Source organism: Lepidochelys kempii, chromosome 2 (assembly GCF_965140265.1).
Source record: "Lepidochelys kempii isolate rLepKem1 chromosome 2, rLepKem1.hap2, whole genome shotgun sequence".
NCBI classification, from domain to species: Eukaryota; Metazoa; Chordata; order Testudines; family Cheloniidae; genus Lepidochelys; species Lepidochelys kempii.
Window position 1 is genome coordinate 147,249,420 of NC_133257.1, and position 13,672 is coordinate 147,263,091.

A 13,672-nucleotide genomic window follows, 5' to 3' on the forward strand; every position below is an offset into this window, starting at 1 on the left:
AATTTGATTTTGTGTTCCTTAAGTTATGAGCCTTTTTAAAATCACAATCTTGAATATATGCAGTACATTTTAAAGACTGGTTTTCCACGAAATTTGTAAAATGCACAGCTAAGGAAGGCAATTAGCACATACACAAACTAGTTTTCTGCATAGCGAAAAGTGTACTGATGGTGCCAAAAGGTGGAAAGAGAGCTGCTTTCATCCTCTTTAATATTGGCAGTAGGGAACTTTGCTTCAGTGCATCTTCAGAGCTCTACAGCTGGGGAAATTCAGACAGCCTGCCTTCTCCTGTTGTGGACCTCCAAAAGTATGTGGACAAGAGTGGAGCAGATAGAGCAGCCAGTGAGTGGCCAATAGTCAGTCTCCATTCTGCCCCTGCTTACATCACGGCAACTCCTGTTCCTACTTAATATTGCAGTGAAGAAGAAGGTGTGATGGTGAGTTTGGCCAGTTTTTCTTGCTGGCCCAAATTTTAGGGATGAGCACAAATGAACAAGGGGAAGGAGACAAAGGAAGTCAGCTTCCCCAGAAGATGTGGAAGGTAAAAAGGTTTTTAAATGGTACATGCATCCAACATTTTAGGGAAAATTATCTATTTGCTTAAAAGTGAGATCTTCTTTTCCCTAAGTGTATACTAATCCCCCACTGACAATCATTTTAACTCATGGGACAGGAGTTTTCTTTTTATAAATCTCAGCTCCACTCAATATTTATGCTCTAACCCATTTTGCTGTTACCTGTTTAGCTTTGTCATTCAAGTTGTTTCTATACTGTCGTTGCTTAAGTGTCCTTACTTCATTACATTGGAACCTAAAAGACATCTTCACTTTTGTTAAAGTCAAGCACAGCTTGCCTGAAGGCTATCCCCTTGACAATTTTAATGTCCTATGGAAGATTGAGTGGTTCCAAAAAAGTCAAAAGAATTTTTTGTAATGGACAGTGGCATCCTAATTATAGGGGTTGGTGCTGTGCCTCTTTTAATTAATATTGTAAAGGATTTGCTATTATGGCAAGTTCTATAAATCAGTAATTCTATAAATTATATGTACGATGAGTACAGCGAACACCTTTCCATCTGAAGGCTGAATACATCCTTATCTTTTATCAGTGAGTTTACTTCCAAAATTGAGAGAAGTCTTGCTTCAGACAGGCACTTAATTTTAATTTTTTTACTTTAAAAAAAATGCTTCTGCAAGGGTTCTATAAATCAAAACAGGTGATATACCACTGTTACAGGATATTTTAAATACTAATTTACTCTTGAATAGGAAAATATTACTTATGTGTGACCCCTAGGACTTTTTTAATCAGTAGTATTGAAAAGTAACAGAAAACCTATATAAAAGCACATTTAAAGTAGCATACTTAAATAAGCACCCACACTTTTCAAATGGCTAAAAGTATTTTACCTCTGGTCTGATAGGCCATGTGGCTCCTATGATGTCCAGATGTCTAGTACAGTATAATATTGGTACATTTCTTTGTGATATTTACAAAGAAAATGCTTGCATTTCTTTTTGATGTAAATTTTTTGAAGTTTAGTTTAAGATAAAAGTTCTCATTCAAGATTAATTTGCATTATTTTTTGATTAAGCCCTCTTTTGCAAATAGTTTGTCCTTTTAATTGCTCCTCATTTTTATTAGCAAAAGACACTAATAAAAGAAATATAGAAACTCAGCCTGTACACAGCTACAGAAATGTACACAGCTAAGTCAAGTCTAAATAGAACAACTAAAGTACACTTTTAAAGGTTGTTTTAATACATTTTGAATTTTTAAGTTCAGTTTTTCAAATTTAGTATTGTCCTGCATATAGAGTGTTGAGCGTTCCTTGTTTGTGGTAATACTGGTTTTTTTCTTTTCTTTTTCTTATTATTTGTTCTCCCTTAGTCTGCTACTGTGGGAGTACCTTTCGAGATGTATTGTGTGGAACAAATGAAGAGTTTTCTGATGGATTTGGAAAGTTCTCCTGCCAGAAGACATGTGACAAGTAAGATCCTCTTTCTCCCCAAAAACCTAAAGCAAAAATTACATTTTATTCAACACTTAGTGACTGTGATATCCTTATAATTCCTTATATATTTCTTTTTTAGAAAATTAAATTGTGGAAGGCACAGCTGTATGCAGATATGCCATCCTGAGCCCTGCCAACTTTGTCCACGACTTCCTCAAGTAGTGCACTGCTGTCCTTGTGGGCAGACTCCTCTTAGCAGATTACTAAAACTAGGATGTACTGAGCGTAAACTGTGCACGGATCCGATCCCATCGTGTGGAAAAACATGTGGCAAACCTCTACCTTGTGGGAGCCATGGTAACTAGAACTTCCTGCTTTAAACACTTACAAATGCATTCCATTATTAAAGAGGCAGGTAGTCCAGATTCATATTTCTTTAAAAAATAGATTCAGAATTAACAAAAATCCAGTATGAGTAGAAAGTGTTCATGACTGCGTGGTTGTAGTCAAGTTGAATTTATAAAAGCCTCCGTAGAATTTGCAACCCAAATCTTGAATAATTGTAATTGTACTTGAGAACCAGAAAATCCGCTGTCTAGAAACAAATGAAACTGACCAGCTTCTTTAGCATTGCCTTTGTGGATCCCCACTGTAGGTGGTACACATGTTGTGGGAGGCAAGTGCAGAAATTTCTAGAAAACAAGAGTCCAATGGGACTGCATATGAACCCTGCCTGTGTCCCCAGGTCCTTAGTGCCTCCAGATCTCTCTGGCCAGCCAGCTGAGTTCTACAGTGTGTCATTTCCCTGTCAGTCCCCTTCATCCTTTACAGAAAAGTTAACTATAGGCAAACATCTATATACAATAAAAATAAAACTTTTAAATGGCATTAGCTCTGGTGCTCTTATGGGCCTGCCGATGAGGGCCTTGCACTTTTTGCCTCGCTGCTCCCAGGGTTAGGGTCCAAGGTCCATTCTGAGATCACTTATTGAGCGTCCTTCTGTTCACCATGGATTAGGTGCGGCAGCATCTACTACTTGAGTGACTCCTTGCTGATGGGTCCCTCCAGAGATAGGTTTATTCCCTATGGATATAGTGGACTTATCTTAGATTTGTTGAGCTCCATGGGCGCAGTTGCCCATATTGCAGAAGACCCAAGGACAATTGTGCAGAAGAGGAGAGGAATAAAGGCTTATATCAGCAAGATCTCCTTTGCCTAAGAGCCTTCTCACCAGCAATTCTCTTCTCCAGCCCTCTTTATCATCAGTGTAACGGGAAGATGAAGTTCTTCGAGTGATTGCTCATGTGTATTCCACAATAGGTGTGCGTGCTCATCACGTGCACCGGTGCTGGAAGTTTTTCCTCTAGCAGTACCCGTAGGGGGGAGCGCCCCAGCAGCCCCTGGAGTGGTGCCTCCATGGTGCGGTATAAAGGGAGCAACGCGCTCCCCCAACCCTCAGTTCCTTCTTGCCGCCAGTGAAGGTGCATAGGAACTACTCTGCTCCAGCTTTGTTGTAGCTTGTCCCCAGAACTTTTTGTTCATTAAGTGTTAGTACCTGTAGTTATTCAGCTGTTCAGTTAGTTCAGTTAGTTTGAGTGCCCGGGCCGGAGCACGCCCTGCTCCCCGGGTTTTAAGTCATGCGACACTTGCAGGCAATCTATGCCAAGGAGTGATCCGCACGCAGACTGTTACGCTGTTTGGGAGAAACCCATATCAGTGATCATTGCAAGATTTGCAAGTCATTTAAACCTTGGACTGAGAGATTAGGCTCCGGGCTATTCTGATGGTGTCAGTGCTGACCCCGAATCCGGTGCACTGCTCCGAGTCAGCATTGGGCACCGCGGCATCGGTGCACAGCGACCTTCCGGCGTCTTTGACCAGTTGGCACCGCTCCCCGTCCACGGGGCACAAGGAGACAAAGAAAATGCCTTCTTTGCAGCAGCACCGAGGGAAACCAGGAACAGAGAGTAGACCCATGTCGGGCAGTCCTCGACCCCCTCCGGCCACTAGGCCTCCAACTCACGTACAGCGGAGTAGCCCAGCCACTTCGGACCAAGCCTCCCTGGATGTCCGATGCCCTCCTGTGTGCTGCAACCTTCCGGTGCCTTTGACCAGTCGGTACCGCTCCCCGTCCACGGGGCACAAGAAGGCAAAGAAAATGCCTTCTTCGCAGGGGCACCAAGGAAAACCAGGGGCAGAGACTAGACCCATGTCGGGTGGTCCTCGGTCCATCCCCTCCAGCCTCTAGGCCTCCGACTCACGTGGAGTGGAGTAGCCCGGCCTCTTCGGAAACGTCGGAGGTCCTGCAGGCAGTCCGGGACGTCATATCCATTCTGGTACATGGGCAGGGTGGGATAGCTCAGTGGTTTGAGCATTGGCCTGCTAAACCCAGGGTTGTGAGTTCAATCCTAAAGGGGGCCATTTAGGGATCTGGGGCAAAAATCAGGGATTGGTCCTGCTTTGAACAGGGGGTTGGACTAGATGACTTCCTGAGGTCCCTTCCAACCCTGAGATTCTATAAATGTTCTATGAATGTAGCAGGAGTGCTGCCGAAGTCGGCACCATGCTCCAAGGGCAAGCCACCGCTGGGTTCTCCGCAGTCGCTTCCAGCTCGGCACCGGTCTTCGTCCAGGGAACATTCCCAACGCCGTTTGCCGCCAGCAACAGTTCAGCGTGTAGTCCATGCGAATCACCCTCAACTCCCACCAGACTGTCTGGTTGGGTGCCATCCGACCGAGACTCTCAGCACCGCTCCACATCACGGAGTGAGTACTGACGGGACCGAAGCCCACCAGAGGTCCTCGTCTCATAGGGATTACCACAACCGGTCACAACATGGACGTTGACACCGTTCCCACTCGGAATCCTGCTCTAAGACTCCGCCAAGGCATCGCCTTCACAGCCCAAGGCATCGATTGCCGGCACCTCGCTGTCATGGGTCCGCCCGTCGGAGCCGATCGCGAAGCAGCAGCTACAGATGGTACCGGTCCTCCACATTGAGGTCGTGGTCCCTGGGGCAACGTCGCTTCCGGCACCGCCGTTCCTCCCAGTCCTGAGACAGCAGCAGGTCGTTTGTCAGCCCAACCTCTGCTCATAGTCGCCCTTCCATGGGACAGGCCAGCCAGGCCAAACAACCAGGCCCATTAGTGCCACAGCCAGTGCAGTGGCACTGGGCTCTGTGGCCCGCCCAATGATATCAGTGGGCACCGTTGGGGCCCACTCAGCAGCTGGAACCTCAGAGGCACCATCAGCCTCCCTCTCCAGACCTCTGAGGAGGGGGTTGGTGGGACATACATCCTCAGCACCATGCCTGGAGTCTGACCAAGTGGTGCATCCTCCGGTGCCAGCGGACACCCAGAGCACCGTGCTGGCCCCCTCCCTCTCTCCAGGTGAGGTGATAATGACCCCACCCCCCTCCGTCCCGCAGGAGAACTTTAGGGCCCATCAAGGTCTTTTAAAAAGAGTGGCATCAAGCCTCCACCTCCAGGTGGAGGAGTTGGAGGAACCCTCCTACTCCCATTTCAATGTTCTGTCGTCTTTGGCACCGGGCAGGTAGCTTTGCCCCTCCATTAAGGGGTGGCAAAATTTCAAATGTCTTGTGGCAAACACCAGCTTTGCTGGCCCCAATCTCTAAGAGGGCGGATCGCAAGTACTTTGTACCCACCAAGGGGCACGAGTACCTCTACACTGGTCGAGTCGGTCAACCACAGGGAGCGGCAGGACCAACTAGCCCCTACCCTGAAAAATAAAAGATTCACGGAGGCTGGTCTCTTTCAGGAGAAGGCTTTATTCTTCCTCGAGTTTTCAGTTTCGGGTGGCAAACCACCAGGCACCCCTGGGCAGGTATGAATTCAATTTGTGGGGTTCCCTGCCCAAGTTTGAGGATTCCCTCCAGGAGCGCGATAAGAAAGAGTTCAAGGCGCTGGTGGAGGAGGGTACACCGGCTGCCAGGCCATCCCTGTAAGTGGCTTCGGATGCGGCGGACATGGCAGCATGGTCTATGGCCTTGGCAGTGTCCATGAGAAGGGTGTTGTGGCTCCTGCTGTCCAGGCAGTCTAGTGAAGCACGGGCTGCCATGCAGGATCTCCCGTTTGACAGCAAAGCTCTATTTGTGGAACAAACGGATACAAAGCTACATGGCATGAAGGACTCCCACACGACTCTCCAGACTCTGGGTCTCTATGTCCTGGCTCCGGCCAAATCTAAGTTTAGGCCGCAGCAGGCTCCCGATCAGGCCATCCAGTCGAAGTACGAGGCTGCCTATAACAAGTCGAGGGTCTATAAAAGGCACCCTCAGAGGCAGTGGCGGCCTGCCCCACAACTTGGGTACTCCAAGGGCAAACAAGCAGGGAAAAGGCGGTTTTGATGGGACGCTTGGGGGCACCCTGCCAGTCCTCCCCAGGGTTCCCCCCTCAATGAAGCTTCCCTTCTACAATCGGTTGTGTGCTTTTTTCCCGGCGTGGTCATGGCTGAAAGGCCAAAGGAGGACTCCAGCCTCACCATGAACTGGTTTAGATCCCGCAGGTCCAGGGTGGGCGTAAGTTCCGCATGGTCTCACTGGCCTCCATCGTCCCCTCCCTGGACCCCGGCAGCTGGTACGCTGCCCTCAGTCTGCAGGACGCATACTTCCACTTTCACATTTTCGAGGGGCACAGTCGCTTCCTCCGTTTCCTGGTGGGGCAGAATCACTACCTCCTGATAGTCCTCCTGTTTGGCCTATCCACTGCCCCCAGAGTATTTACAAAATGAATATCAGTGGTAGCGGCCTACCTCAGGCACCGGGGGGTCCAGATCTTTCCTTATCTGGATGATTGACTGGTCAAGAGTGTTAGAGGGCTTATTCCTTCACCCACTTACATCCCTGGTCCTTCTCACATGAACAGAGAGCAACAATACCCGAAGTCCAAAGGTGCAAACAATTCGATGTTTATTGGGGTGAACTTCCAGCAAGCATGATTCCAGTTTCCTTCCTTAGTATCCTCCTTCCCAGCTCTGACACCACAGAGCCTTACACCTGTGTCCCTGTTCCCATTCCTACCCTTAGCCAAACATGATTCCAACTTCCTTACTCCTATTCCCTGTTCCCATCTCCCCCTTTAGCAAAACATGATTCCAATTTTCTTACCCCCATTCCCTGTTCCCATCTCACACACCCACATGCTCACCCCCACCCACACCCAGTCACTTCCTCATTGACTACAGATTATATAATAATACTTGAGTTCTGCTTAGCTATACCTTAACCAATCATTTTCCTGAAATTTAACTAACCAATCCTAACATATTGTAACATGATTATGTAACCAATTATATCCCACCACCTTAATTAGTTTACACCCAGCAAAATTAATTATACAGCAGACAGGAACAATCACAGAACCAGACAGAGATTATACAGATAAACAACAGCAAAGTGGGAACTATAATGACAAAACAATACAGAAGTGAGGATTTCACATCCCAGCTATTGATAAGTGAGTTCTTGCCAGACAGGATGCTATCAAACTAAGTTTCCTTTTACATTTTCTAAGCACTTCCCTTTCTCTGGAGGTGATAGGAACTATCGGGACAGGATTGTATTCCTAACAGCCGAATAGCACCTTATTTCAGTGTGACTAGTTTGGAATGTGAGGATGTAACTGTTTGCTTCCCAGCTTATGGCTGCCTCTGCTGCTTAGCCAAAGGCCTTAGCCTAAGAACAGGGCCTCAGACTGTCACAGTAAGAGAAGGCCCTTACACCAGGAGACAGTGATTTTGATTCTTTCTTTTATACCTCTATCACTAGCCAAGTGATAAGAATACACCTAAATTCTTAGAGTACAGGCCTTTGCAGACAGGCCTGAATATCTATATCCTAACAAAGAGCAGCTCCTGGTCGCAGGTGAGGGATCACTTGATGTTTCTACTGTCCACGTGCGCTGCCCTGGGCCTGTTGGTAAATGACGCCAAGTCCGTGTTAGTCCTGGTCCAATGCATAGAATTTATCAGGATGCTCCTGGACAACTCGTGGGCCACAGCCTCTCTCACAGGTTCGAGACCCTGAAAGGGCTCATTGACACAGTCATAAGGTTCCCAGTGACTACAGCCAGAGCGTGCCTCCAGCTCTTGGGTCACATGTTGGGTCAACTGAGGGTGGGTCAACTGAGGGTGGTGTGCACATACATGGTCCGCAACGCCAGACTCCCAGTGAGGCCCCTTCAGCTCTGGCTGGCCTCAGAGTTCTCCCAGGCCAGGGACAGGTGGACCTGTTCGCGAGGTGGCAGAACCGGTGCTGTCACCAGTTCCGCTCCAGGCAGGGAGTGCTGTCTCTGCCTTCCTCCTGTCCTAGTCAGGCCAGTTTCTCTGTGCCTTCCCCCAATTCCCACTGATCAGCAGGGTCCTAGAGAAAATAAAGACGGACAAGGCACGGGTCCTCCTGATTGCCCCAGTGTGGCCCAGGCAGCATTGGTACAGGACCCTCATGGGCCTGGTGGTTGCTCTGCCACAGCCATTGCTGCTCCACCCAGACCTGCTCTCCCAGGATCGGGGTCGCCTCCACCACCCCAACCTAGCAGCTCTCCACCTCATAGTATGGTTGCTCAATGGTTAAGTAGAGTTGAAAGGACATGCTCGGAAGGGGTCCAGCGTGTCCTCCCGGAAAGCAGACACCCCTCCACATGCCGTGCCTACTTGGCAAGATGGTCCCAGTTCTCCAGATGGGCGTCCGAACAGGATGTCTCCCTGGTGGCCGCCCCAATCCATCTTATCCTGGACTACCTTCTCCACCTTAAAGCCCAGGGCCTGGCACCCTCATCAGTCAAGGTACATCTGGCGGCCATATCGGCCTTCCATCCGCCAGTGCAGGTGCACAAGTATTCCCCCATGCTATGACTGGCCGGTTCCTCAAGGGGTTATACCGTCTTTTCCCATATGCTAGGCCCCCGGTCCCGCAGTGGGACCTGATCCTGGTGGTGTCCCATCTCACAGGGCTCCCGTTTGAGCTGCTAGCCATGTGCTCCTGGTCCCACCTCTCGTGGGAGGTGGCCTTCCTGGTCGTTATCACGTCAGCAGGGTGGGTCTTGGAACTCAGGGCCCTGACCTCTGAGCCCCCGTGCACGGCTTTCATAAGGGCAAGGTTCGGCTCTGACCACACACTGTGTTCCTCCCTAAGGTGGTCTCCGCCTACCACATCAGTCAGGACTTTTTCCTGCTGGTCCTCTGCCCCAAGCCTCACGCGTCCAGTGAGGAATGCCGCCTCCACACGCTCGACGTGCAAAGGGCTCTGGCTTTGTACCTTGAGCAGACTAAGCCGTTCAGGAAGTCCTCCCAACTGTTCGTCGCCTCAGCTGAGCACATGAGGGGTCGGTCGATCTCCACTCAGTGTCTCTCAGTGTCACTTCGTGCGTTCGCACTTATGATCTGGCGGGTATTCCCCCGCCACCGATTGTGAAGGCGCACTTGACTCGAGCTCAAGCCTTGTTGGCTGCCTTCCTGGCCCACATCCCCATCCAGGACATTTGTAGGGCCTCCACATGGTCTTCAGTTTACACGTTCACCTCGCACTATGCAATCGTCTCGCAAACCAGGGATAACGCCAGGTTCGGCAGGGCTGTACTCCATCCTGAGAACTTGTGAACTCCTACCCACCTCCAACAGATATAGCTTGGAATCACCTATTGTGGAATACACATGAGCAATCACTCGAAGAAAAGAAGTTACCTTTTCCGTAATTGGTGTTCTTCGAGATGTGTTGCTCATGTCTATTTCACATCCCGCCCTCCTTCCCCTCTGTCGGAGTTGTCTGGCAAGAAGGAACTGAGGGTGGGTGGAGCACGCAGCTCCCCTTATACCACGCCATGGAGGCGCCACTCCAGGGGTTGCTGGGGCGCTCCCCTACGGGTACTGCTAGGGGAAAAACTTCTGGCACCGGTGCACATGGCAAGCATGCACACCTATTGTGGAATGGACATGAGCAACACATCTTGAAGAACACCAGTTACGCAAAAAGGTAACTGACTTACGCTACTGACAACCTTACCTTTATTGCCAAATGGTTGTCAGTGTTGGCACGCTCTTCCTCCCTGTTCTGTTCAAGGGTTTTTAAGAGTTTGTCTCCATTAGTCTCCCAATAAACCTTGAACTTTTGAAGGCCAACTTAAATTCACGTAGTATAACAGATCTGTGGAGAGTAAGTCATCAGCCTATTTGTCATTTTGAAGGCAGAACCAGTCCTGCCAGTCTCTGGCAAGAAGGTGTATGGCCCAGTCCATGAAGATCCAACCATTTTTTCTTTATTATTCTGCCTGTACCTCTGCAGGCAGTTACAGACACACTCTGCTGCTGAGGAGAAAAGGAAAGGAAAAAAAATCTTTAAACTTCAGCTGCAGAATCATTAAAACTGTGCTGTCAGTTTTGCCCTCTTACAGAGGGAAATCCCTCCTTTGTGTTTGCCTGAGACTTCAGCAGCTTGACCCCATGCTTATCTTTATGGAGCAGTATCTGATGGACGAGCCCAGGAAGAAGACAGAATACACATTACAGACCCTTTGCAAGCAGCCAGTCTGAGCAGGGGACCCTTTGACCCCCTTACCACACAAATGGTCTCAGATGTCATTAGGCTGGCAAAAAGGCATGCTAAATAAACTGCAGTGTCTGGTATTCCTGCTAAACCTCATGGTGGGTAACACAAAGAAGAATGAGCTATGAGCGGCATCAATTTCTCTGCATCCTTCAGTGGATTGATAGAGTTTTTTTTTCTTTTGCAGTCCAAAGTCCCTTCGGGGCATGTTGCCTTAGACTCACTCCTTGATACGTTGTACAGTACAGTCCCCTCCTTTAATCCTCTCTATCTTGCCACATGGGTGGGGCAAAAGGCCTAAACGACCTAAGAAGAGCCAGAGCAATTTCAGCTCTGTGCAGTGGTGGCTTGGGGGAAGAGCGGTAGCATGCATCATGGGAGTGGTCATCTGGTCATCGTCTGACCTATTTAGAGTTCAAATTAATGTCTAGTCTTTAGCTGACCCTTGGGGTGGAGGGTGCTTCAGTCTGTAATAGGTTAATAGGAGGATTAGGTTTAGAAGTGTGAGCAACAAGGGTGATGTCGGGGTGGGAGTCTGCTACAGACCACTGGACCAGGGGGATGAGGTGGACGAAGTTTTCTTCCGGCAACTCATGGAAGTTACTAGATCGCAGGCCCTGGTTCTCATGGGAGACTTCAATCACCCTGATATCTGCTGGGAGAGCAATACAGTGGTGCACAGACAATACAGGAAGTTTTTGGAAAGTGTAGGGGACAATTTCCTGGTGCAAGTGCTGGAGGAACCAACTAGGGGCAGAGTTCTTCTTGACCTGCTGCTCACAAACCGGGAAGAATTAGTAGGGGAAGCTAAAGTGGGAGGCAGTGACCATGAGATGGTGGAGTTCAGGATCCTGACAGAAGAAAGAAAGGAGAGCAGCAGAATTCGGACCCTGGACTTCAGAAAAGCAGACTTTGACTCCCTCAGGGAACTGATGGGCAAGATCCTCTGGGAGAATAACATGAGGGGGAAAGGAGTCCAGGAGAGCTGGCTGTACTTTAAAGAATCCTTACTGAGGTTACAGGGACAAACCATCCTGATGTGTAGAAAGAATAGTAAATATGGCAGGCGACCAGCTTGGCTTAACAGTGAAATCCTTGCTGATCTTAAACACAAAAAGAAGCTTACAAGAAGTGGAAGATTGGACAAATGACCGGGGGGAGTATAAAAATGTTGTTCAGGCATACAGGAGTGAAATCAGGAAGGCCAAATCACACTTGGAGTTACAGCTAGCAAGAGATGCTAAGAGTAATGAGAAGGATTTCTTCAGATACGTTAGCAACTAAGAAGAAGGTCAAGGAAAGTGTGGGCCCTTTACTGAATGAGGAAGGCAACCTAGTGACAGAGGATGTGGAAAAAGCTAATGTACTCAATGCTTTTTTTGCCTCTGTCTTCACAAACAAGGTCAGCTCCCAGACTACTGCACTGGGCAGCACAGCATGGGGAGGAGGTGACCGGCTCTCTGTGGAGAAAGAAGTGGTTCGGTATTATTTAGAAAAGCTGGATGAGCACAAGTCCATGGGGCCGAATGCGCTGCATCCGAGAGTGCTAAAGGAGTTGGCGGATGTGATTGCAGAGCCATTGGCCATTATCTTTGAAAACTCATGGTGATCGGGGGAGGTCCCGGACAACTGGAAAAAGGCTAATGTAGTGCCCATCTTTAAAATAGGGAAGGAGGAGGATCTGGGGAACTACAGGCCAGTCAGCCAACCTCAGTCCCTGGAAAAATCATGGAGCAGGTCCTCAAGGAATCAATTCTGAAGCACTTAGAGGAGAGGAAAGTGATCAGGAATAGTCAGCATGGATTCACCAAGGGCAGGTCATGCCCGGCTAATCTAATTGCCTTCTATGATGAGATAACTGGCTCTGTGAATGAGGGGAAAGCGATGGATGTGTTATTCCTTGACTTTAGCAAAGCTTTTGATATTGTCTCCCACAGTATTCTTCCCAGCAAGTTAAAGAAGTATGGATTGGATTAATGGACTATAAAGTGGATAGAAGGCTGGCTATATCGTTGGGCTCAATGGGTAGTGATCAATGGCTCCATGTCTAGTTGGCAGCTGGTATCAAGCAGAGTGCCTCAAGGGTCGGTCCTGGGGTCGTTTTTGTTCAATATCTTCATTAATGATCTGGAGGATGGCACTGATTGCACCCTCAGCAAGTTTGCAGATCACACTAAACTAGGAGAAGAGCTAGATATGCTGGAGGGTAGGGATAGGACACAGAGGGACCTAGACAAATTAGAGGATTGGGCCAAAAAAAATCTGAAGAGGTTCAACAAGGACAAGTGCAGAGTCCTGCACTTAGGACGGAAGAATCCCATGCACTGCTACAGACTAGGGACCAAGTGGCTAGGCAGCAGTTCTGCAGAAAAGGACCTAGGGGTTACAGTGGATGAGAAGCTGGATATGAGTCATAGAATCATAGAATATCAGGGTTGGAAGGGACCCCAGAAGGTCATCTAGTCCAACCCCCTGCTCAAAGCAGGACCAATTCCCAGTTAAATCATCCCAGCCAGGGCTTTGTCAAGCCTGACCTTAAAAACCTCTAAGGAAGGAGATTCTACCACCTCCCTAGGTAACGCATTCCAGTGTTTCACCACCCTCTTAGTGAAAAAGTTTTTCCTAATATCCAATCTAAACCTCCCCCACTGCAACTTGAGACCATTACTCCTCGTTCTGTCATCTGCTACCATTGAGAACAGTCTAGAGCCATCCTCTTTGGAACCCCCTTTCAGGTAGTTGAAAGCAGCTATCAAATCCCCCCTCATTCTTCTCTTCTGCAGGCTAAACAATCCCAGCTCCCTCAGCCTCTCCTCATAACTCATGTGTTCCAGTCCCCTAATCATTTTTGTTGCCCTTCGCTGGACTCTCTCCAATTTATCCACATCCTTCTTGAAGTGTGGGGCCCAAAACTGGACACAGTACTCCAGATGAGGCCTCACCAATGTCGAATAGAGGGGAACGATCACGTCCCTCGATCTGCTCGCTATGCCCCTACTTATACATCCCAAAATGCCATTGGCCTTCTTGGCAACAAGGGCACACTGCTGACTCATATCCAGCTTCTCGTCCACTGTCACCCCTAGGTCCTTTTCTGCAGAACTGCTGCCTAGCCATTCGGTCCCTAGTCTGTAGCTGTGCATTGGGTTCTTCCGTCCTAA

At 48.7% G+C, this 13,672-nt stretch overlaps 1 protein-coding gene across 5 annotated transcripts in view; it reads left to right on the plus strand.

Annotated features, from left to right (window-relative positions):
* The window catches only part of NFX1 (nuclear transcription factor, X-box binding 1), a 238,251-nt gene that overhangs the window by 85,224 nt on the left and 139,355 nt on the right, over positions 1-13,672 (plus strand). For all 5 annotated transcript variants that reach the window (XR_012157390.1, XM_073332429.1, XM_073332430.1 and 2 more), the window contains 2 exons: positions 1,891-1,990; positions 2,094-2,311. Coding sequence is in view for 4 of the 5 variants with exons in the window: in XM_073332429.1 (XP_073188530.1) it covers positions 1,891-1,990; positions 2,094-2,311 (318 nt within the window). In the remaining variant the exon portion in view is untranslated. The remainder of the gene's footprint in view (positions 1-1,890; positions 1,991-2,093; positions 2,312-13,672) is intronic.